We start from the raw sequence: 26527 nt of genomic DNA, 5'->3' as shown, positions 1-26527 counted from the left end.
TGACAACAGCAGCAACCAAATCATGTTTGCAGCTGGGCAATTACAGTAGACCCTAAGATCTGCAACTGTCAACCATGAACGCAGATGCCTTCAAAGTTCTATTTTTCTTCCATGTGGAAGTCGTTGGCATGGAACAGATGCCTTCATTTTGGAGAAACCAACCTCTGGATATAATTGGTTCTTTCTTCTCTTGTCCTCTAGGGACAGTCTCTTGCAGATGAGATTAGATGAGAGGAAAAAAAAAAAAAGACACAGGCACACACGCTCACACATGACATGAAGCAGGAGTTTTCAGGATCCTTCTCTGTTTTGTCACGTGGAACTGTTTTACAGCTGGAAGATTTCACTCCATTTTTAGCACTCTACACACATGATGATGATGCTATATGATAAATAGGGAAATATGTATCTGGCCAAAGTTTATTATTAATCTAGGCATGCGTGTTTAGAAGTAAGACAAGCATATCCAGCCTTTATTTCTTTAGTGTTAAGCGTTGACTCCTGCACTATCACTTGATGCCATAGTCTCAGAAATGTAAACTTACATGGCAAAAGAGACAAGATGGTTCAAAGAACTGGTGTTACAGTGGTAGAATCGAATATTTTCAATATAGAATCAAAATATTTTCAAAATATATTTTCAAAATAGAATCAAGTATTTTCATCAAATGGTTTGCTAGTTGTCAACACATGAGAGAAGAAGCAAGTACTTAATTTAAAATGTCACCTAGCATACAGGCATTCAATTAAGGAAGCACATTTATAGGAACTTCAGCAGAATTAAGCCATCGCTGGGAGTCCTGCAGTAGGGTACTGAACACACCGTGTCTTCTTACTGCAGACACCTACAATGGGATGATGGTAATGGGACCGAAAGGCTCTAAGAGAAAGGGAGAATCTGCCTACCTGTGCCCATCAAAGCATTTTGTCAACCCCTCTCACCTTTGGAATAACAGCTGCCGGATCATTGTGGTTTATGTTATTTAGTACTGTTAAAATAAATGAACACCAGCTTTGGGTTACCTTAATAAGCTCAGTTGTGAACTGTGACAGTCAGGCAGTGCTATACAAATTGCTGTGGTGTTCTTAGGTAGATTGGGTACCTCCAGGAGAAGGGTGAAGGGAGGGATCAGGGGCTGTAAACTACCACTGCTGGTACCCATGAGCCTGGAGGTCTGTCATCTTTGAATGTTTTTTCCTCACTTAAGTTTTATTTCCTAGCATCAGGTTTTTATATTGTAGTGTAATGTAACAGTCCAGTTCAGTCATCAGGTGTAAAATTTATCTAGGCAGATGTAGTTTACGTGGATTGGCTGATGAACTGTAGGAGTGAGGTTGCCTGGAGATGCTGAACCTTTGTAACCGTGTAGGTGGGTCCTGCTGGTAACGTATCAGTGACATGAATCCTGAACTTGATTGTCAGATTTTAATGGCAACTTCCATATTTTATGTGAGCAGTTTACTAGTACTGTAGTATTTCTATCTCTTAAAAGTTGAGCAGAAATGTCAGCAGCAATGAAAACCAGCAAGAGTTACGTCAGTCCTACCTTGGTCTGAGTAGTTGGTGGAAGGCAATCTGCATTTTAGACATTTCAGTATAACTGCTGGGTGGCTGTAGTGCATTGCCGTCCTTTGTTTCCTGCTGACACCCAGGAGATTGGTGGGTGCAGGAAATTCATTGGGACTTCCATCAATTAGAAGGAAGCCCAGAATAAGCTTAGGTTTCAGCTTTTATCTTCCAATTTACAGAACTTCAGTGTAACAGTATGCTGCTTGTAGCATTGTATTTCTGAAGAACCACATATTAAAGGAAAAAATTAACCATAGAAGTGCTTAGGTGATGAAGGGATTTCTGGCAGTAACTAGGAAGTGCAATAATGGTTGATTTCTTTTAAGGCTGATCCTGATATTTGTAGTCTTTACATCCTATTAATTCCTTGAAAGATAATCTGATACAAGAATGATTTGCCAGGGCCAATGGTTCTTCTAAAAATCTTGGCTTAGGTTATATCCCCCTTCTCTCCACATGCAAGATAAAAGCCCTGTGAATATGAGGTTAACTGAATTCAAATAGAAGACTCTCTCGAGTTATTGCATTCCTTAGAAAATAAATACATTTCTCATATGGTTGAGATTGATCAAAAAAGTATTCTGTATGCCAGTGATTACATTCCCATCTGTGATTAAGGTTTTCTGTCTGCATCTGGTTTTCACATTATATTTCTGTAACAAGAATCCTTTATATGGCAGAGTTCACTCTCTGTATTTTCTATTAGCTGCAGCTTGAACTACTGCACGGATCGCAGATTTACACATGTGGTTTTCATTACTTCATACCATTGAGAAAAAGTAATATTTGTTTGGGAAAGTATGTTTTTCAAAATTTCCATGGTAATACAACATGTTGATCCCTTTTTATAACACTCTTGTAAGACGACAAATTGTTTGAGGCATTCTACTCTCAGTGAAGTTCAGACTTTAGACAGTTTTGCATGTACAATTCGAACAACAGCAGCAGTTTACAATTCAGGAAGCAACAATAAATTTTAAAAAGGAGGTTAGTGTAGAATGCGTATAGCAGAATGCATCCATCACTTTGGAAAATGTGGCATATAGAGAAAATTAACGTGGGGCTGAAACAAAGAAGAGTAGTAAGTTAAAGTGATGTCTTCATTGTACAGTGAATGACAGATGGGTACTGTTATTTTTTTGGTGGTGGTGTAAGAACTTCTTTTTTTTTACAGTAAGAGGTTTAAAAATCTTTTCCCAGCTATGAAAAAGGAGTATGCTATTCAGCAGACTCAAACATTGAATTGCTATATGTTACATAATTTAACATATTTGATCATAATTATTTCTAGTGGCCAAATTAGTAAAGGTTAGCAAAACATGAATGCATCTTTACGGATGGTTTCTGTGTGTAATTCTAAATCCAAAATATGATGTTAATTTAATGTTCCACTATAAGTCCATATTTCAACCAGATTGTGCTATCGTCACTCGGTAGAAAACTTGATGTTTAAATGATCTCAGTGAAATTAATAGGGCCACTCGGTCAGTGAAGGAGTTTTGAGTTTTGGTAGGCACATAAGTTTATGATCATAAAAATCAGATCAAACAATAATAACAATTCAGGGAATGCTGTATGCATTTATGAAAATGTATTATGCAAGAGCCTGGACAATTGAAAACCACACAATTAATGATAAGGCACAACTGAAAGGTAAATTTATTGCCTATGAAGAACATGGTGACAACTAGAGAATTTAATCTCAAATAAAAGTAATTTTAGAAAAGTAGTTATTGCACCCATGCTGGGAGTCTAGACCGCATTTTGGAGATTATTTTCCAAATGCCAAAGGCAGTTGTCCCGTATTGAAAGCTTCACGGTTGCCAAATCCTACGTAAGAGTCCTGCAGTCCTTACAGGCCTTGTTTTCACTGAAATTGATAGGATTTTGGTTTGTGTCAGGGCTGCCTAGAAATATCCGACCACAAACAGGGAAGAGAAAGGATTTTGAGTGATGAACTCCTTTGTTCTGTAACTTAACTTAAACTTGGTGTGGGTTTGTTTTGATTTGAGGAGGGTGCTTGTTTGTGGAAAAGACTGCAATTTCTAGTACAAATACAAATGTGAGCTGTTGCAAATGCCCTTGGGTAAGACATTTTTTTTGCAGTAAGATCTAGTCCAGGAGAGGGTTGGGGCAGGGTTCTTGGTTAATGCATGCAGCTGCGTCCAGATCCTTTTGCATGCTTAACTTTATGTCTCAAAATACCTGAATAGTGGATGCAGATTGAAGCATGTACATAACTGTGTTTGCCTGGCTCTGAAAATCTTTCTGCCTTGACATAATTACAAACCCCTGAAAAGCATATTAATGTCTTGGAAAAACTGGCAGTGCTGTAATACAGACTCACACGAATGACAAAGTATTTGTGTAACCCAAATAAACAGTTTTTGTAGGTGTTGGAGTGGGAGGGAAATTGCCTTTTCAAAAGTGGGAGGGTGATGTGTAAATATATCAATAGCTTTTTGATCTTCCTTTGTTTCAATGTGCTTGCTGTTACGACTTACAAGTCTAAATTAGTATAGCGATATGTAACTGCAAGGTCTCTATTTTTAGTAACCATGTTGGTTTAATAAATGATTCTCTAGAGCTTCTGTTGAACCAGGTAAAGTATGTAATATTTTATATTATATGAATGTATTTAAACCTAAGCATTTTTACAGAATTAGCTAATAGGTATTTTCATGGTGGAATATAAGCTGCCCTTAGTTCATTGCTATCTATATGTTAACTGTTTTAAATGAGCAACTTATGAAACGGCCTTTGTCAAAGAATTGATACAGTTTTAAAGTACTGCCTTATATTAACCAAGAAAATGTGGGTAATTGATTTAGAATGATAGCATTTCTGTCTTAACCTTTTTATTTAAGACTGCTATTATCATGCAAATGAAGGGGTGTGGTGGTGGTGCTTCAAACTGCCTGTGATATCTGCTTCTTTTTTTTTTTTTCTTCCTTTTTTTTTTCTTCTTTTTTTTTTTCTTCTTTTTTTTTTTTTTTCATTTGTTGTTGTCAATAGAAAAGATTGATCTCTGGGCTGGTGAACATAGTATCTGTCCCAGTCAGAAAAGGAAAGAGGAAATTAGCAGAGCGATTGGTGGAGAATGATATCTGTCAAAAGAAACACTTGGAGAGCACTGAGTTTAGTGATAGGTGACTGCCGGAAAAAAGGGAACTTTGAATTTTGTCAAGGTAAGGAAAAGAAAAATATTTGATTTTGTAATGTGCATACCTTTTAGAAGCTATTTTTAATGACTGTGCCTTGCCTTGCAAACTGTAATTAAAAAAGAAATCTTTCCATTTAGCTTCCAAAGAGTCTGCCTAAATCAATGAAGGTGGTGTCTTCATTTTAATGTCACTTCAATTTTTAAGTACAGTAATGCCAATAAAATCCGTCAGTGATGACTTTTCTAAAATCTTCCTTAGCTTAAAATACATATATGTAGAAGTTTTAACTGTGCTTGTTACTTCTGATGACATAGGTGCTTTTCATGTGTCATGTAAATATTACTTGGCTGAGCTGTGAAAATAATGAAGTTCAGCTTCCTGAACTGTGAATTAGAGCAGTATTTGCGACCAGGTTAAGGGATATTTGTAATCACATTGGCAAAATGGTTGTATTTGTAATTTAGTGGAAGCCTTTGGTAAACTCATTGCATTGGGAATCTGATAAATGGGATTGAGATGATACTGAGAATGGATATTTCTGCTCCTTGTGTGCAAAGATTTTTACCATACTGGAAAAGTAAATCTGCTATGGCAGAACAAAATTTCTAGGTAACCTATGACTGTGTTTCCTGACTTTACTGTAACTACATTACTTCTCCTAAAATGGTGTGTCTAGATGGCAAGAACTGAACTGATTTTAAGTGCTTTCCTGCACTCTGATATTTTTGTTCTCAGTGTTGGACCATTTCACCTATGACATAACTTTGATAAAGAGTATGATACCAAAATAAAATGAACAGTGTCTGAGCACTCTAGACTATGTTCCAGTTAGTTTTGAAGGCAGCTAAGCCTTGATCATATCACTAAGCTCCCCACCTGAGATATGGTGGCTCATGCTTCTCTGTCTGTGGGGTGATGGAGCACAGCTGGGAGAGCCAGCGGGATGCTGCACATCACTCATGGCAAGGGGCTGGGGCTGAGGTTCTGTGCGCCAGTGTGAACATCCTTTCAAAAATGAAATCTTATTTAAAATTAATTTGCATTCTACTTTGAGTTCCTAGCTCAGTTTAAAACAAGTAAATGCTTTTCTGGGACCTTTGTCTACACAGTCAGCATCGAAAAAGAATGAGTAATCTTAGCAGGGTTTCTTCTTGCATTTTTATTTTGCTAATTTAGCAGTGGTTTAGCTTCTGACTAATTCTCCTTTTTTCTATCTGCTGTCTATTTTTCAAGGTGTAAGTGTACTCCATACAGGTGGTTGTTGTTTGGTTTCTTTTGCCATATGGGTCTTCATAAAGGATTTTAAAAATAAAGAAATGTAAAAGTAAAGATTGCATGTCTGAAGCATGCAGTGCTGGCATACTAATGGGAAGCTTATTGAGGTTTATTGCTGTCAGAGCACGTGCAAGGTAATGGAAATTTCCTACAACATAGACATGTTTTCTAATACTATCAATTTTTTATAGAAGAGGGAATTAATATGATTGAAATTCACTTCATCCTTATAAAGTCCAAGTGATCTGGTTGTACTACTGAAATATTCATAATGGAAGGGAACAGCACATTATCTGTCTTGCTAACCGATGGGCAGGTCAGGCTGCCTCTGTCACCTGGGTGCAGGCACATTTCAGCCATTGTGAAGCTGCTGACTCCTTTTCCTGTGCAGTTCTGTATGTGTAGCCTTATACCAAAATAAACACATCCTTTCTATAGCACAACTTACAAAATTGATGATTTTGTATATGGTGATGAAGAAAAATCCAAAATTGCTTTGTAGTCCTTTATAAAAGAGAGCGATCAGTGGTGTTTAGCAAGTGTTAGATCTTTGGGCATTCCAATTTAGACATTTATTTGAAATGAGGTGACTAGGTAAGGTACCTTTATCTGGATGTATGTGTTTGTTACACATTCAAAAATTTTAGTCTTGAACAGCCAAGAAGCTCCATACCTAAATTTGGATGAGTGATGAGAGATGAGGCCAACATTCTTAGAGCTTCGCTTGGTAAGGACTTTGCTGTGCCCAGCAAGATTTGACTTGCTATTTGAAACCAAAATGGCAAAATTAAAGCTGTTTGAGTATCACCCCCTTGAAGTGACAGCCTCTTGTAGCATTAGACTACCTTTGCTGGTGTGATCCTTTTCAAGCATTGTCATCATTGTTTTGCTGTTGCAAAGTCTTTTGTCTAGCATTCCTTTTTTATCTTTGAAACAATTGTTTGCTTACCTATGTATCTTAGAGTACAATGGAAATAATAAACCCCCTTCTAACATACAACAGATGCAAAATGGGACAAGTGTATTGTAGACAGTGAATTGTCATTACACAGCTCACAATCAGATTTTCATCTGTTCATGTGGTGCACACCTGTGGCTTGCTAGTGTTGCTCTTGATTGGAGTGTGAGAGATCTTAATGAAAAACCAAGCTGGGATGACAAGAGGAGACTCCACGGCATACATGGGTTACTTCACACCTTGTAAGAAAGTGAAATTCAAAATACACTGGTTTGGAGAGTCTGCCTCGTGATGAGGAAGCGTGCCTGGATGACTCTGCAAAGGGAGCTGGAGCTCTGCTGCTCACTGCTGCATTGCAAATACAGCGTTTTATTCTGTAGGTCAGGTTGATTTGGACCAGTTGAGAGCAGTGGCTGTTTTCTCCAGCTTTACTTTCTGAGCCAGTAAGAGTATCCTGGGCAGGAATCCAGCTTTTGAAGTACAAAGAAAATAACCCATAATCTATATAAAATGCTGGTGGATGGGGAAGGGAGGAAATTTACAGAGAATAACCGAGTTTGAGAACAACTGTGTTAAAGTAGGATGGAAGGGGAATGTGTGTGACATTAGTATTTATTTTAATTTGAAAATACGATCTTTGAATCCTTTGAGGTGAGCAGAGGACAAGCACTCACAATACGTTGTATTTATTGGTAAACTGAAACCAAGCACTCCAGCTGAAGCTGTAGTTTCTTTTTCAAAGTGTTTTTTCCCCGAGTTTGCAGAGTTTGGGTTCTCTCTTTTTTTCCTCTTCCCCTCTTGGTAATGTACTGTGGCTCTGATAACGTTAATGGGCTTTGCCCCACATGGAGCAGCGAGTGTATTGTACCATTGCTCACTGATCCCAGGTCAGTGTGATGCGTGAAATCAATTTATTTGAATCTCTTTGCCTGTATAGGAATTTGGCGGCGTGCCAGTTGTTTTCATTTAATGTTCTTTGTGTTGAACACAGACAAGCAGGCATGCTTTTGTACTCCTCTTTCTTCTGAGCTCTTCTCTTTTCAGCCAATATTCTATTCTGTGGATTTTTCAGAAAGAAGGAGGAATGTGTTACCTTAAAAAAAAAATAATTTTTGTTTAAATAGCCTTTAAAGAGCATAGAAACTAGGTCAGTCACAGAGAAGCCTGCTTAGGGGTTTTCACTGAGTATAGGTAGTAACACCTGTCTTTTCCTGTTTCTTAAATTTGGGGAAAAAGAGGGAAAACATCGGTTTACTTGTCTAGTGCCCGGTTCTATGATTTATGTCCTATTCTAAGACAAAGACTCTTCAAAAATGCTTAAATCAGAATAATCTTATTTCTAGATAAGTGAATGTCTGGCAGTTGGTTGGATGAATCAGGAACACTTTTCAGGATCTTTTTCATTTTGAGTAATGACATTAAAGTAAGCATTAGTTTGGGAATCCCTTGTGTTGTCTTTCTGTCTGTTCTGCCCCACCCCCAGACATTTAGTATTTTGAGTATCTGGCTGAAGAACAGCTACCCCAAAGTACCCATTTCTTTCCTGTTTTGCATCTTTTTTTTATGAGAAAGCAGCAAGGCGTATGGAACAGAGCAAGTAACTTGGACCTTCTTAAAAAAAAATAAAATAAAAAAAATAGAAAAGGCAGCAGCAGATACTTCCAGAAGGATTTTAGAGCTTGGTGTCAGAAGCAGGAGTAGAAGCTTCTGTTGATGCTCCGGGCGGTTCGTGCGGAAGTCGATTGCAGAACTGTGGAGCCACGGCGCAGGGGTCAGACTCGTACACATCAGCCCCGTTTCCTTGTTTAATTACCTGAAGAGCAAAACATCCAGGCTGGGAGTGTGTGAAAAGCCAGTATCTCGAGCAGCAGTTTGCTGCTCTGACATCCTGCGAGGCCAGCCCCGTCTGTCCGCAAACGTCAGGGCTGGTTCCTGACAGCGGGCTATCTCTGCCGGGCCTGGGTTCCTTCCATTCAGGAGGCATTGTGTGGAAGAGGGTTTGGTCAGGAATTTGAGGTTCCTGCCGGTTCTTACAGCCCAGACAGCCCTGTGACAGATAGGCCTGATTTTTTTTTTTTTTTCTGTTAAAGAATAATAATAAAAAAATTTGGCTCTTTTTAGTCTTTCCCTGTATTTCTGGCATTGGTATAATACCGACTGAAACAAAACATGTTAACCCTTTCTCTTCTGAATTTGTGGCTTTTTCCTTTTACTTTATTCTGTCTCCCCTTGTTTGACCTTTTATTTTTAGAGGTAAAATCTTGTGAGGAGCAAATTCTTTCAGGTGGAGTTTGTAGCATGCAGCAAATAAACTTCTGAAAACATTATTATTTTTTTTTTCTTTACTGATCATTAACACAGTCATCATTCTTGGCATTTTATGTCTTTCAGCATGCTTGGCAACGTAATTTTTATTCATCCCATGGATGCAAACCAAGCCAGTGTTTGTTCTGGCATGGTCTGTTAAAACAGTGGTGGCAGCTATTGGCGCTTCTGTTCTCCTTATTCAGGAGACTTGCTTAGATGTCCATCTTGGGATTATGTTGGGGTAGGGTCAGTTATAGTCCTTGCCCCTAATATCTGCTGTTTGTTGAGGTCACTTGTGGGTACAAAAGGGAGGGCTCTGTGCACTGGCGAGGTTTGGGCCCATAGATAGAAAGTATTTATTGGGATGTAAAGCTCAAGGTTGTAGCTGAAAGATGCTAAAATGTTCAGTTAGGTAAAGGTCATGAATATTTTTTTATTATTTGTAAAGAATTATGGCTTCTTGTTTGAATGATAAGTGAAGAATATGAATCTTATTTGGGTAATTTTAATACTTTGCTATATAGCACAGTGCTGTTAGTAGTTGTACTGGCAGACCTTAAGATCACAAGGTACAAGTAGTAGACGGAGGAAACATAATTGGTACGGCTTTGCAGCAGAAAATGAGTGTAGCATGTGACTATTGCCTTTTATTAATGTGGGCAGAAGCTGGTCCAAGAAAGATATTTGTGGTTGTGGGAGTGGAGGAGAGCTGGAAGTTAACTAAGGTTTCATTTTCTTTTGCACTGAAGGCAGTTGGTCCAGTCTATAGAGTTACGCCTGCAGTCTTAGAGGACATTTTCATGTGCTAATGATTTTGGGTACTTTGTAGGTGAGACGAAAATAATTTCAGCAGTTACTTATATTTTCTCTGCTAATATTTCATTAAGAGTTTTGTAATACAGATTTAAGGATATACTTTTTTTTCTTGCGTACAAACATTGCTACGTAAGGGTTCTGGGGACCCTTCATTGAGAGAGCCTTCAGTGGGAACACACAGCTGGAAATTGATAGTCAGTGGGACCAAAAGAGTCATTATGATCTATTGTGCCACTAATCCTCCATCTAAGAAGGATTTGCAGGGGATGGCGCAACAAAAGAGCTGTTTCAGTGTATCAATAATCATGATCTAATAAACTCTTCATATGTACGTAATCCTTCACCTTTAGAATCAGGCCCCCTTCTTCATTATGAACTCCTTAGGTTACTCTGGTGTAAAGGTACCCTTAAGTAAAAGTGAATTACTTAGACATATAATTTTAAGTCTCTGATGTACTGTAAAGAAGCTATAGTTTAAATAAGCATTGCTTGTATCTACAGGATGAGGAAAAGATGGTTTATGCATTGCAGTCAGTGTCGTTTTCCTGGAGAGTTTGTACATACAGAGGAAATTGTATCTGTATGTAAGCATATTAAACCTTTACAAGTCATGTGTGTCGCTCCTTCCAGTGTTTCACATGCCTTTGTTTTTTGCAGTTCCTAATCTAATTAACTGTCTACAACCTTTGCCCACCTCAACCAACAGCATAGTAAAAGAAAGCTCTCCAGTGACACGTGGTGATGACAATAACCACACTGTCTTCTCCTACCCATCGGGTGTGGTGTCTAGCTCCTCTTTGAAAATGGCAGAAAATGATAGCCTTTAATCCATGGTTGCCACCTTAAAAATGCCTCAGAGATAATGATTTGAAATCAGTATTCTGTTTGAAAAAATAATTTATCTTGGGCATCACTGCAGGTCTCTGCTGTCACAGTCTTGCTTAAGTGAAGTTCTTGTGGATAACGATTCTGAAGCTGGTTTGGGCTTTATTAAAACTGGTACCTTGCATTGTACCCAAACACTTACTGCTGCTCTTTGCAGATGTTCTCCTAGTGTGAAGTGGTATAATTTGCTCTTGGTATGAAATTCCACTTCATAATCACCTCTGCATTCTTTTTCTGATTCTCTGCTGAATGGCTACAACGAAGCACCATGTGGAGTACAACACAATTAGATAAAATGAAATGATATTTAAAAGCCTGTGTTTCTCAAGGCTCCTCCTCTTTCCTAAAGAAACAAAGATTTTGTATGTTAATTTTCCTTAGCTGTGATGGGATTTGTCTGGGTCGGACTGAAAGCACAAAGTTTGTGTCAACGCATCATCCTTCCAAGGAGAGTGGTGCTCTTCTCTGCACGTTAAGTGGATCCCATTCTGGTCCAGTTTTCTAGTGGAAACCTAACTGACGCAGTGTTTGTCCTCCATGTTAGGAGTTCTGGTTGTTGATCTTTTTTATGTGTTAATTTATGTGGGTAATATTTTATGTACTACTCACCATAATGTGAGTACCAAATTTGGAACATCTAGCTTTTGGGGAAGCAGAAGTGGGGGAGGTTGAATGTCCAAGATAGCAGAAGCAGACAAGTCATATAGTGGGTTAGAGAAGGTAGAGAGAAGGTGGCCCCAGAATCAAGAACATAGGAATAGATGTGGTGGCAGAGAGAAGATGGAGGGCACTGAATGGAAAAGTGAGAGGAAAACATGATAGGAGGTGTAACTAAGAAAGCAGTGGAAACAAACAAAAAATGTTTAACTAAAATCAGTGCCTTCCCTTTGTCACTTGCAAATGATAATGCTTTTCCATCATCAGGGGTTGAATGAGTCTGTGCACTCATTCTGCTGTGTTTCCAGATGCTGAACTGCATTAGAGCAGTTCACTTGGTAATATTGCTTTGTCATTTTAGCAATTACAGGGTGTGACAGTGGGTTGTCCTATTATAACTGTGAGAAAACTCATCCATAACCACTTTCGTGTTAGGACTTAGTTCTCTTCATGTAAAAAGGTGCCCCCCTGCCTCTATGCCATTAGACCTTCTCATTCATCAGGGTAAGTTGAAATACTTGAGGAAGTGGCTTTCTCACCTGGTGCTGGAAAGCAAATAATTTAAATGGGGAAATGAATGCTTAGCTGTTCTAGATCTGCTCAGATATTTATTTATGGTCCTCATTCATTCACTCTTGGAATTACTTAGTAGTTGATGGATGTCATACTAAAATAAAGGCATTAATAGTAAACACTAACATAGTGTACAGTGGTGCTGCTGTGATGTTACCGGCACTACTATGTGTATAAACACATAACAAGATATGCAGAATGGCTGGGATTCCAGCCCATTGTAGTGGAGACCAATGTAAAGATTTGGCTGCCTAATATAAGACTACGCTTTATTTTCTGAATGCTTGTCAGTTTGTTTTACAAGTACAATGTTATCATTATATAATTGAATATAGACATGTATATATTTGAATAATAACATTCTTTAATTTCCCTTATGTATCTGGTGACTATTGTGGACTGCAAATTCATGTTGAAACTCATCTGGAACAATAGCTTTGTATGAAGGCCCCTATGAACAAAGCCTTTGTGCCATTATAAATGTGGTAAATAAGTACAAATTGATCAATATGTGACAAAAGGGTAAAGAAGGGAGGTCAAGAGGTAAGAGTATTTCCATATAAAACATTTTCGCTGTTGAAAATGGCAGTGGGAACATAAATAAATAGTTTGTATTGCTGTGTATTTGCTCCACCTGGTGGATTTTCCTGAAAGTGTTTTTAATCCTTGTTAAGGGGAAGCTGTCTTTAATTAAATACAAAAGACAGTACTAAGAATAAAGGCAGCTTTTGTTTGTTTGGGTTTTTTTTTTTTTAGCAATAGCATTGCCAAAGGAAGCAGATTTGGGGAAAGAAAAGGTGAAAATTTGGTATCTCTCTTGACCACACTTGATCAGTGCAGTAACGTCTATGAAAGCGTGGCATTCCAAATCAGTTAATGATAACAGTTTAATCTTGGACTCATCTAGAGATTCATAATTACAAAGTCCAAATCTATTGCTCGTGGGGTTATATGTGAGCAGTGAAAGTGACTTCCAACCCCTCTATTTTTTAAAACGCTCCCCCCCCCCCCCCCCCCAAGTATCAGTGCTGCAGCTGAACCCAGGACACAGTGCTATCAAAAAAGAGAGTTACTATGCTGAAGTGTTACCCCTGTACATCAGCGTAAAATCTGTCTGTCATTAAGCTAGCTTTGCAAGCATTGTTTTCTTTGGAATTCGTAAGGACTCGGTTATGCTTTGATCATCTCATTGTTCTCCTTAGGTTATTTTTTTCCTTTAGAATGTAATGGCTCCCTAACAGAAGGTGAAGTTTAGAAAATAGTGTCTCCATATGCAAGGGATTTGGAGACCTTTTTATTGTCTTTAAAAATGTCATTCATAGTCCTCATTAGCATTTATTGTTGCAAGCGTACAAGCAGAAAATGTGAAATTGGTATGTCATGAATAGCTCCACAGAGCTCTAGAGCCCTGAAATTTTGCCTGCAGTGTGGTGTGGGGCAGGCATTGAGAGAAAGCTGGCCAGATGGCTGCCAGCACAGAGCAGAGCTGCAGGTTTTTGTCTCTGGTGCTGAGAGGAGGGAAAGTTCACTGGAGCATACGCTATCACCCCTTGCGTTTTAACAAAACTAACTCGCCATCAGTCAAAACGGGGAGGTGGTGACATTGAAACAAAAGTTTTCAATATAATGTAACAGTCCTTGTCAAATGAATAAAATATGTTTAGTTAGTGTCACAAATATTGACATGTTACAAAGAAAAATGCAAGGCTCAAATTTATGGCTTGTGGTAGATACACTTTCACACAAATATGCTCTCACGTTATCTTTATTATGAAAACCCTATGCATTAAAAAGACATTGATTAGAGGTCAAAACAAGGGTTAATATACTACAGCAGGAGGAGTTTCCCTACCCGTGTTAAATGAGCAAACACTCTGAGCTTCAAGTCAAAAAGCAACTGATAGCTTGAAACGTTTTTGTTTTTTTTTCCTTCCTTCCTTCTTTCTTTCTTCTTTTCCCTTTTTTTTTCTTTTCTTTTTGGATCTTAAAATACGACCCTAGTTCAGCAGGACAAGATATTCTCATCCAGGCTTCCCCAGGTCACACTGAATATTTTCTGTCTCCTGTCTGTGAGATGGCATCTTTGGTATTTTCTGGTGTCCTTTCAGAAATAATATCAAATCAATATCAAATTTTCTGAAGTGCTTCAGTGGTGTCTATGCTCAGATGATTTGGTAATATCCTTTGAATCCAACTAATGATAGAAATTAGCAGTCAATTCTAATTTGCTTTACTCACATTGTGGAAAATACTGTATCTAATAAAAATACAAGGCAAAACTTGGTTTAGCCCAGACCAAGTGAAAAAAATAAGACACCAACACGGGTACATATATGTGAGTTTGTCCACATGAGTGTTCTTACTAAAATGTATAGAGCAAAAGGGCATGTGTTCTTTGAGACCTGAAGCCTGCTTTGGCCCTCCCATTCTGAGTCAATTTCTGGTGGAACTCTTCTGCTGTGATACATCTTTACATATATTTTTGTTATTTTAAAAACTGAAATACACCAGAAATGCCACTGCGATTTCTGGCAATGTTCAACAAGAATGAATTATTTTTTGTTGTTCTTTTTTTGGTCAGAAAGCAGTAGGCAATCTATGTTGCTAAGTCTGACCCACTGCCAAGGTCGCTTTCCTTAAGAGACGAAGTCTTCTTTAGAGGACAAATTTCTGATTATCCTGTTGAAATAGTATGACTTCTAAGTTTACCCAACTGAAACAAGAGATGGATCCTTTCTCACCTCCACTGAATTTAATCCAGTACTACAGGTAACCTGATGAACAGTTTTTCTTAGACAACCAAGGATATTTTCTTCCCAGCTTAGTGACTCTAGCTCTCAGCTGTTGAGGTATTTGTGCAGGTAATCCCAATTAGCCTGTGTTTCACAGAGCTGTGTGTGTTTTAAAGGTCCTGTTTGTCTTTTTTTTTTTTTTTTTTTTTCCAGAAGTCCAGAAAGCCTTGCCAATAAGGAAATGCTTAGGGAAATGTTTAGTGTTATCTGGCGAATGTTTTGTGTTGCATGCATTAAGAGCTACTGTTAACAGATAAGCACGTATCTTACTGGAATATCTTAATTCCCTTTCCAAGCAAAGAAGCAGGAGTTCAGAAAGAAGTGCCGTTCCTGAATAGCTTGAGCTCTTTTGTGGTAGTGCAGTAAAAACAAGGGAGGTTAGGTACAATGTCATGGAAAAAGTCACACTGAGGGTACCCATTACAGTCCTAGGTGGACTACTGTTGCATGAGGTGAAGGAGATACTGGGCAGCAAGAAATTAGTGAGCTTCTCCTGAAGGTGTTGCCTTTACTGTACTTTGGTTGGACAATTCATGGAATAAAGTTCAGAAAGCATCCAAAAGTGGTTGTCCCCTGTCCCCCCACATCAGCTCTACAGCTCACACATGAGGTGGGTTTGTCCTGTCAGTGGGATGCCTTAAGAAAACACTAATAGCTTCCAGCTGGGTGGAAAATCAAAACGTTTGGGGGCTGACAAAACTAGCAGATTTGAATTTGAAAGCCGAGCTAATGCCTCCATTTTTATTTACCACTCGCCCATAAAAGATTATTTTCCAATATGTCAGCCTCATTTGGTGGCCAGTGGTCTGAAAGTGAAAGTGGAACAAGCAAGCGGGGAAATCTGGACATTAGTGAGTCCGCCCTTTCAAGCTGGTGTGCCACTTTGTGGAATGGCCTTCCCTGAGATTGGGGGGGTCCTAATGACCATTCATCAATGCTCGTTGGCTGATCATTGAGTGCCTTCTCATTCAGTTTATCAAGTCTTGCACATAAAAAGTCAGAATAAGCATTATTCAGCTTTGTTAAAGCCAACTAGGAGTAAAATGCTCCATTTGAACCCATTTTGCCCTTGGTTTTTCACTTTGTTAATGCAGTCCTGCTTAAATGAGTGCTTTTATTGGGTCTGTTAGAATATCTGAAACTATTAATTCTCTTGTATTGAATAGCTGGTGGCAGGCCAGAGCAGATGGGGTAGAAAACTATTTGGTTGGGTGTATTGCTTTCAATTAGGATCAATGAGGTTTCAGCTCCTTTGAATTAACTCACTTAATACCCACTGTGTGAAGTCACAATGTATCACAACAGTCTGCTATAAGTAGAGCGGGAAGTTGAGAAGTCCTACAGAAAAGCTTTGAGTTAAATTCTTCCTTCACTGTTAATAGAGAGCTTTCATTAACTACAGATGCCTTTCAGTGGACTTCCAGTTCCTGTTATTAAGCTAGCTTTGCGCAGAAGGCGATCTCTGCACTTCTAAATAGTGATCGTTTGGAATCTCTTTTCCATCAGATCCATGTCTTGGTGACTTTATATCATCCACTGCATAAAAATCTTTTTCTTTCCCCTTTCACATATACAAGCGTGGAAACTGTTCTGCCTTCTTTACCCATTTTCAAGACATTAGGAGTTGTAGAGGATTCTTTAATATTATTTCATAAAGTGTTTTGAATGATTGTCAAAGAAGGAGCTGATTCCCACCCAGGAAGGTGTAGCATAATGTCACCGTAAAGAAACCGGTTGAAGATTATCTTCTGGGTTTTTCACTCTCTGTATCCCTTTCATTTTGGTATTATGGATAATACCAACTCTTGTGGTACAGTGTGTTAAAACCACTGCCTTTCCTTTCTTAGTGGAGAACAAAACTGTTTTACAGAAAGGGCTGTCCACCTTTGCTTGGCCTGCTAAAATTTCAGACCTGGTGCAAAACCTGTTAGGTCAAGCTTTAAGTGACTGCATTAAAAATGGGGGTGGGGTGGGCAGAGCGAATAAATATCCACAGATATTTATTCAGGGAGGACTGCCAAATGGGTTGCAGCCTGCCTCAGTGTATTAAATAATGAGAGGGAAAAACTATTCATGCAGCTGGCTGCTTGAGAAAATGCTGAAGTAGTCTCAGATGCAGAGGCATTCTGTTAGCCCCTTCCACAAGCAGACTTCTAGGTGAGAATCTCCAGGGATCCAGGTTTTGTTGACGTGGATCAATTTAAGTGGTAATTACTGTAGTCAGATAACAGCTTAAAAAGGCTTTTTACACACAGAAAAAAAGATGCATAATCACACAGCATATGGAAGTTCAATTTCGTGAGCTGTGGTCTGTGGATTTACAATGTACCGATATTAAGACCTTCTTTTAAGAGTGAATATTGTTCGGTTTTATTAAAATGCGTCATACCTTTGACACTTTACATTCTACTCTGAAGCTGATTCAGGCTGCATCTATGTTGATGAAAGGTTGCACTTCCAACTGTGAAAATGTTTTTCCTTTCATGTAGAGTACAGCATTAAAAAAGAAAAACAGCACAGCAAATGCAGTAGTGACTGGCTGGTTTTAAGTAGTGCATCAAATACTAAACAAAAATAATAGTAAATTCTTTAAAGGCCTCGGAGGCCCAGGCTTTGCTTCTCTCCCTTGCTTTTCTCCCCTTCCCCCTCTGCCTTTACCCCCTTTACGAAAGCGGTAGGTATGTCATGAAAACGGTTTCACGTTTTGGTGTTTCTCTTGGGCTCTCTGACACTCAGAAATCCATTAGAGAACTTCATCGCAGTAGGTATCTGATGAAGGTGAAGAAAAGACCCACCTCCAGTAGCAGACACATTGGATTGTCAGTGCCAGGGTGTTCACTGGGGTGAGGGAGCTGCTTTGCTGCTTTAAGTGTCTTGAATTTGGCAGTCCTGTGTTAGGAGTCTCTGTCCCATTTAAGTGAAGCTTAAGGGTGGCAGCTAGATAGTGTTAAAAAGTTATTGTGGAAATATCAGTAAATGAAGTGACTCATATGCTTTAAGTGTGAAATATTCATGAGTTTAGTCCGGATATTGGAAGGGTTGTTATTTTTTTGTGCTTAATTTCGCATGTGTGTCCTTTTCCTAAACAGATCGTTATCAGGCTCTGTGGCAGCTAGAGGAAGGAAGAGGAAGGCCTGAAAGCAGAGTTATTTCTGCGTAGCAGAGGCAGAGGATGGCATAACGCAAAATCAGGGGGATGCATAAATAAGTACAAAAGGATGAGTTTTACATGGAGAGAAACGCGGCTGCTGAAGGTCTGACTGAGAATCGCTGCCTTTCTATATGGGTTTAAACATATACTGCAAAGGCAAAGTCAGAACCAGGACCTACATGTTAACTGCTGGAGAGAAACATTCATTAGGAAACAAGAGGCTTTTGCAAGTGCTAAATGGGAGGAGAGTTTTAAAAAAGAAGATATTTTTCCTTGTGCCTGGAATTTTGTGTGAGGCTATACGTGCTACAGAAGGCATGCGAGTCAGGCGTATGTTTCTCCTAAGAGGCAAAGATGTTTTACAAAGGACTAAAGAGGGACTGCTGAGAAGAAAATAGCCAGCTTTAGATAAAGCACTATAACAAAGACTTGTAGTTTTATGTATCATGGTGTCCATTAAAGCTTAATAAGGAAGAGTGCATTGAACCTAGCCAGGCTTACGTTATTCATGCGAAGGATAAACATTTAAGGGGTGTGCAAAATCACAAATTGGGAGGACATGATTGTTTAGCTTTTGAAAAAGCTTTACAGGGAAGATTTTGTTTTCATCCCCCATGGATCACCATGAAGGTAAAGGAGAGTAAGCTGCAAATGTTTGGAACATATCAATACAGGAATCCCAGGGGGTTAAAAGCACTATAGTAAAATAAAAGTGGTCTGCTTTCTAAGTGTGTTCTATTTTACACATGCTACTGAGAATCTGAGAAAGGGAGTGATTTTGATACTCCGTTCACTATAGTAAAACAGCATAATAATAACAAAAGTGTGGGGAGGGGAGGAAGAGGAGGGGGGATTTTCTCATATATATCCTCATGCATGTTTTGAATTTCCAGCTAAATAAACAAACGTAGTCCTATGGCGTGCAAAATTATGGCTGTTAAAGAATGAATTTGTTTCTACTTTTGGAGGAGAGCTGATTGGAAGCAATGCTTTTTTCTTTAATAGATGTCAGCAAAAGAAAGGGTTAACTTTTAAAGAAAAAAATGAATAATTCAGTGTTTGGCTTATCACTCTGCATTTTAGTTTCTGTTCCTTGGTCATCTGGAACTTGGTGTGAAAGGTAGAGTAAAAGGAGTCAGCTGAGGGGAGCCAGGGTTGTGATAATTTGCACACACATCCCTGTCATTGTTCTGCCTGAAGAGACAGGGCTGGGTTCAAGGCCACATGTGCTCCTGTCATCATTCACATTTCTGCTCCAAGTGCAATACAGAGTGTCAGCTCTCCATCTGTCTTTGCCTGGCAAACGCACGCGCCCAGCATCCTGCCTCCAGCTACGCTGCCACAGCCAGTTCTGATGGCCCTCCTCGTTTCTCTCTGTTCATTCCAGAACAGGAGGCACTGAGCCCTAAATAAGCTTGCTTTTAGGAGAGAGCCATTTACAGTGTGGTATATTTTATCCAAGGATGCCTGGTGAGTTGAAATTATTGCAGCTCTTTTGGTTTTAAATGAGGAAACGCTAATTGTTTTTTTGATAGTATTTTTTTTTCCTTTATTTTTTTTCTTTCTCTTTTAATATAGAGGGTGATTTGCAAGCTGATACGGATATGGAGCGATTGTGGATGCTAATTCTGTTGTGTATATGTCTGGGGGAGGGGAATTTGTGCAAGAGAACTGCCAGAGATGGTACTTACAGCAGGACTGGATGTTTCAGTGAAAAGGAATAGAAATAGCAGAAAGTCACCAGCTTTGTGGGTGCGGGTCTCTGCAGGGGGGATCATTTTTAGCAAAGAGAAATGCAGCTTCAGGCTGGCTTTCGTGACTGTCAGCTCTACCTTGAAGCTGCAAACATTTGATCGGTAGATATCATTCACAGCATTCACCCATCAGCTGAAATTCTCTCTGTGAGAAGCTGTTTATGTCAGAGAAGTGAAGGAGATTTGTAAAACAAATTATTCCAGCATTGTCCTAAATCATAGTCCTTAACTGTCACTGGGCAGATCACTGAATATGTTGATTCAAAATAAAACAATAAAAAAACCCTGCTGAATTAGAGGAATTTTCATGGAGCTGGAAATTTTAATAGGTCGGTTTCCTCAGGAAAATATTATCCTTGGATCTTATGATCGCTTGTCTGATTGATAATTGTTATTGCCAATGAAAACAGGGCTTCTGTGCCGGGTGATTCATCTGAGGGGTTTTGTGAGATGCTTGACCACGATCGAGTGGATTGAATTTGGTGTGTTTTGTTTGGGTTTTTTTTCCCCCTATGGTAAGGGCTCGAGAAAGCCATGTGCCTGATTATAGCAGCCTGTGTCTCTGGATAAAAAAAGACAGGGCTAGAGATCCTACAGCTGGCTGGTTCTTGTGGATTATTTGGGTAGGACAGGCAGAAGAGGCTACGCTTGATCACAGAGAGTCTGTACACCTCGCAGATGGTGTTTTGAAACAGTATCTGCCAGTTTGCTGCAACCACAGTTGCATGTAGGTATTGCCAGTTGTTGGAAAAATGTTTTCTTTTTAGGATTTTTATACACGGTCGTATCCTACTGCTGGTATGTTTGCTGATCCTCTGGTTGTAGCAGGAAAGTGGTCTCTGTTTGCTCAAAGCACAAGCTTAAGAGGATTTATATGGTTGAAATATGGGCAAATTAATTTGCATAGATAACAACTGAGGACTATGAAAGGTCAATTTAACCCTTTAAATGTCAAATTTGATTTGCATGCATTACGTTCCTGGGAATGTGGTCTTCATTAGAAATATCATGGTAATTCATTAATTTGGAAAACTGCATTCTGTATAATTTGATTCCACTCCTGTTTCCCTTATATTTTTGTGAGACTCATACTCTCTTCCTATTTCTGTGTTTTATAAAGATACTTAAATGTAACTAAAATGACACAATGTTACCAGTTTTGATCCTTGTGTGCATTATTTGGGGCTATTGGCAAACAGTGCTGGAATGCCTAGAGTGGAGGTTTCTGAAAACCTATTAAGCCTTTGGCATTTAAGTTACTTACTCTACCTGCTGGTTAAAATTTCATGCATCTTTAATCAAAATGGCATGCGCCACATTCGAGTATGTACACCCTTATCAATACTTGTTAAGCTTTACCATTAAATAAATCTTTAATTTCCAGCATTCTCTTAGAGCAGTAGCAAGCAAGAAGTGTGTTTTAATGTCAGCTCAGAGTGTTAGAAAACCTTGCACTTGGATACAGAGAATACACTAACAGCTGTGACTGGGAGCATGTGCCAGAATGGAGATACTTGAACAGATCTGACACTTGGCTATTTTTGACACCCATCTGCACTTTTTTACTCTCCTCTAGGATGAACTGCCTCTCAATCTGTTCGCAGCATATTTTAGCCCTTTAATATTGTGGTGATGTTTTTTTTCAAATGGGCATTATTAGCCATCTGGGGCAGATTTTGTATTTTAAAAGTAAGCACATTATGTACAGGAGATTAAAAGGATGTGTATTTTTATGTAATCTGATATTATGTCATTGCCTTTTGTGTATGTGTGAAGTCTTGATTTCAGAAGCATCCCTTCAGTGCTTCTGACATCTGAAGTCCTTCTTTCAGGGAAAGAACAGGAAGCCATAAAGACGGGTTCTGGTTTATGTGTGGCGGTAACACACAAACTAAATTTGCCCTTCAAAGATGAACTGCACGTACTGTTATAATTGCGACTGGTTGCTCACCTCCTCCCTTCCCTGTCAGGGCAAAGTGACAGCAGTGAGGCTGCCTAATGAAACGCTGTAAAAGTGATTCAGATCTCTGTTAAGGCACTACTGCAACTCTGAGAAAAGTCTCTAGAAAGATAATTCTATTAACATGCAGCTTGCAGTAACCAAGTTAACCATTTTGTCATTCTATGTAGTGAACTCTAGGAAGTGTTTATCTCTAAATAATTGATCCTGGGGGAACAGTGTTCAAATCTAATGCCATACACGAGTTTGTCTGATTACTGTGAATATGTTGTCTCTTTTTTTCCTTTTCCCCCCCTCCCTTGTTTTTTTTTTAAGAACTGTTTATTCCAGACTTTATTTATGAAACATTACAAATCTACCAGTCATTTTATAGTACTTTCAAAGAACAGATGTTGGCCTACAAAATGCTTTATTATTGCCCATGGCAGTATTCAGCATGGTTTCCTTAAAAGGACAATCAGTGATCACAGTCATTGTAGCCCAGAAATAATGCTGCTCTTTCAGAAGATGGCCTGGTATTAGGTCAGACCACCCTTTCTTTACTTCTGCTCTCCAGATGTGGCTGCAACTTTTTTTTTTTTAAGTTCATGTTTCAAAAAAAAAAAAGGGTTTGTTTTCAAAATCTGGTTTTACTTAAGATATCTCCATCCTGGAGTGCATTTCATAAATTGCCCACATATTTTTCTTAGCAGAGAACTTAACTGGCTGTAATTTTTAACACATGGCCACATCATGTGATATTTTCAAAACATTTGCACATAGCTTTAAGAAGGTCCCAGCAGAAATGATCCATCATCTCACAGCCAGCCCGTTTCTTAACAGCATATCTGCATTTTCCATTTAGCAGAGCTATATATTATTAGCTTACATTTTGGGTAGTAAAACAGTGCATTGCTGATTGTAAAACATGGACTTTATTATCTGCTGAAAATTGATTTGGCATTTATAGCCACTGTGTACTAGACTGGCTTTCTGGTTTTAACATTAGTGCTTGCAAGTGATGATTTGTTTAAAGAACAGAAACAAAATTGCCATGGACATAACTGTTAGTGTCCTAGTAACTGAACATTTGGATTATCCACCTGTTTTTTAAATACATGCGTCTAAATGCTGTTATACAGCAAAAATCCTCTAACAGTCCATTAACCGGCTTGTTCTGTTTTAAGTTGCAGTTGCTATGCTGTTATATTAGGACAATTCTGTGTCTTACAAAACAAGTTTCCTGCCAAACAGGGAAAATGTGTCTGGAAATACTGAAGTCCAAGTGTTAACCTTGCACCATTATTCCAGTCATCCCACATAATGACTTTATGTTCTTCAGGAATCAGATAGGAGTGAAAAGCTCTTTCCCTAAGAGGACCATAGGTCACTAGGTTCTTCAGATCTGTATTGTAGGATTTGGGAGATGACGTGAAATGACTTGCTTTTCAAATTTCTTCTTTTATGGTAGTAATAAATTAGAAAGTTTGTATGACATTATTGCTCTTATTTTCAACCTATGGGACTGTGAACTGCATCTTGCTACATATGCATGGAAAGTAGCTAACACGTCCTGGGATGCAGATCATGCTGCAGAAATAGCTGTTATATATATACATACATGTATAAGCAGGGTCCCAAATACTCTTTCCCTGTGAAGATTTAGTGTTTTTCAACTCAGCCCCTTAGCTGGAGAGGAAAGAAAACAAATCACTTTCTCGGGACTGGTACTTCCTTGGTGTGCATAGAGTGCTTAGTACTGTTCACATCTTGATTTGAAGATTTTGGGGTTCATGCTCATGTATTTAAGGCATAATCATCATAGCTTGCAAATCAATGTGATCTGTGTATATGTGATTAAAAAAAAAAAAAAAAGGCTCGAATACCAATTTTGGGTAAAATAAATTGTAAAGTGATGTGATACGCCAATTTGAAAAGTCCGGATAGGCAAGTTGATGTACCTAAGAGTAGAGGAAGACATATCATCTGGCTCTTTTCAGACCTGTACATATACCTGTACCAGTTTTCTCGTTTGTTTGCTGCATCCTTTCTTCTTCCAAGTTTGTACATCAGCAATAACTCTACAACAAAACAGCTGAAGCCTGATCCCTTGCTACCAGCTCACAGACTAAGCTCATGAGATGACTTCTGCACTTGAAGCACTAGCTGGCTACCAAATCCAAAATTGCATCCCTCAACTCTCTCCTCATTCCACATGCATCACTATTACAGCTTCAAAGTTTCCCAGGCGTGCATCTGTGCAGGCTAAGATCTGTCTCAATATCGATAGGGTTAAGCAGGCCAATGCTGAGTTCACACCTATATTTCTTTTTGGAATTGAAGCATTTCTGTGTCTGAGATGTTTGCACAGTTGGATCTGGTGCATAATCTCAGAGGAAGCCCAACACATACTCAGAAATGTTGGTCTTTTCACAAGTGCAGGCTTACTTTTATGTTTCTGGAAATGTGTGGTCTAAGATGGAGCACTGAGCCAGTGATGCTGAGGCGAGTAGAGATTAAATCAGGAAATCCACAGGGCAGCAGTGCTTGGATTTTCACTTGTACTCAGACATAGTCTAGCCATATCAGCATACTTGGCAAGGGTGAATTCAGTCAGTATCCCACTATGATAACTCCACATTCACTCCGTTCCTCTGCAAAGCTGGTGAAGCCTTGCCATGCTGTACCATGCTGTCTGTATTCCCTGGTTTAACTCTCCAGGAGCTCAGCCATCTTTGCACTACATTCTCCAATGTACACTTGTTCTTTCTGCCTCTTGTATGCGAGTCACCACATGAAGTGCAGGAGTGGTGCAGGAGCTGCTTCCTCCTTGCTGCTGTTGATCTCAGGCCTTTGTCCCTCCTGAAATGTTGCCTGCTTTGTTCTCAGGCAGGATAAGAGCAATGGAGATTACTCCCATCCCATGTAAGTTACTGCTGGGCAGTTGCTTCCCCTTCCATCCCCCCACTGTGGGAATACATTATAGACCTGAGTTTGAGTGAGCTGAAGGAGGATTTTAATTTGTCGTGGTTTAAGCCCAGCTGGCAACCCATAACCACGCAGCCGCTTGCTCACTTCCCCTGCTCCCAGAGGGATGGGGAGGAGAATCTAAAGAATGTTACTCCCACGGGTTAAGAACAGTCCAGTAACTAAGGTATAACACAAACCACTACTGCTGCCACCAATAATAATAATGATAAGGGAAATAACAAGGGAAGAGAATACAACTGCTCACCACCTGCTGACCGATACCCAGCCTGACCGAGCAGTGATCTAGCCCTTCCAGGTAACTGCCCCCAGTTTATATACTGGGCATGACATGCTGTGGTATGGAATACCCCTTTGGCTAGTTTGGGTCAGGTGTCCTGTCTCTGCTTCTTCCCTGCTTCCTCCTGGCTTCCCCTCCTCCCTGGCAGAGCAGGCTCAGAAAGTCCTTGGTCAGAGTAAACATTACTGAACAATAACTAAAAACATTGGTGTTATCAGCGCTGTTCTGAGGCTGAAAGTCAAAACCACAGCACTGCAGCAGCTACTAAGAAGGAGAGAAATTGGCTGCTACTGCTGAACCCAGGACAGAATTCATGTGTTTCACTTCCAGAGTGAGGCTTCCACTCAAAAACCTGAGTAAAATCAAAGCTTACCTCTTCCGTCTCGCCTAGTGTGCAAGATACATATGCAAACCAGTTCTACTTGCCAATCTTCTGAAGGTGAGGATATGGACATGTTTTCTGGAGGAGGGAGAAGTGCTGTGGATCCCATGTCTCCAAGTTACTGAGGCTCTTGAAAGGCAGGAGTAAAGCATCCTATCTCCAGTATTTCCCTGTTTGTGAGCTGTAGGCAGTTGCTAGTTAAATATAACCAACTTGATATCTTTTCTATCATGGGAGAGTGTAAAGAAGATGTATGGAGCCAATCTCTTCTCAGAGGTGCATAGTGATAGGATGAGAGGCAGTAGGCACAAGTAATAGACCATGATAAATCCCCAGTAGATACAAGGAAAAAAGATTCTTCACCATAAGGATGGTTGGAAACTGAAGCAGGTTGTCCAGAGACATAGTGGCATTTTTGTTATTGAAGATCCTATACTGGACAAACCCCTTGCCACTTGATGTAACTGCACATGCTTTGAGGCAGTAGGGCATGTACTATCTAATCTCCTGAGGTCGCTTCAGCCTGCATGATTCTTTGTTCTACTGGATCTGTTACTTCTTTTAGATATGAAGTCTGAGGTGCTTTAGCCCTGTGCAGTATAGGGGAAAGCAGAGCAATCTGTGGCATTGGCTTTTGTGTTGTGTTTCAGGGGGGAAATTCAGCAGCACCTAAAGTTATGTATTCCTCCAATTGGATCTGAAACCATTATTTCATCTGTAACTTGCAGAATGAACTTTGCCTTTCCATGCCAGTCGGAGAGCAGAATTGTCAAGCTCAGTGCTGGCTGAAAGGGCTGCACCTCCTTCCTGTAGTAGCTCATGGAGCTTTTCTTCCACATACAAAAGCTGAATTTATTTCTCTGTGTTGTTGGTGTTTTTTATTTTTTCCCTTGTAGCAGTTTCTTCTTTACTGCCAGTTAGAGGCAGATTGTGAAGAAATAGCCTCATTGTGAGCATTAATTGCAGAAGAACTTGAGAAAAATTGCTGGAGACCTTGGGATTTGAGATGAGCTGCTTCACTACAGGCTTGCAGACC

At 39.4% G+C, this 26527-nt stretch overlaps 1 protein-coding gene across 5 annotated transcripts in view; it reads left to right on the top strand.

Annotated features, from left to right (window-relative positions):
* RUNX1T1 (RUNX1 partner transcriptional co-repressor 1) overlaps positions 1-26527 on the top strand; it is a 120028-nt gene that overhangs the window by 15177 nt on the left and 78324 nt on the right. The window contains exon 1 of one of the 5 annotated variants that reach the window (XM_065668577.1): positions 19496-19618. The exons of the other annotated variants lie outside the window; for them this stretch is intronic. Within the exon in view, the coding sequence (XP_065524649.1) occupies positions 19612-19618 (7 nt within the window). The 5' untranslated portion in view covers positions 19496-19611. Of the gene's footprint in view, positions 1-19495; positions 19619-26527 lie in introns of those variants that run through there. 5 annotated transcript variants of the gene reach the window in all.

The sequence above is a fragment of the Lathamus discolor genome, chromosome 2 (assembly GCF_037157495.1).
Source record: "Lathamus discolor isolate bLatDis1 chromosome 2, bLatDis1.hap1, whole genome shotgun sequence".
Classification (NCBI taxonomy): domain Eukaryota; kingdom Metazoa; phylum Chordata; class Aves; order Psittaciformes; family Psittacidae; genus Lathamus; species Lathamus discolor.
This window is presented reverse-complemented; position numbering and strand designations above follow the sequence as displayed.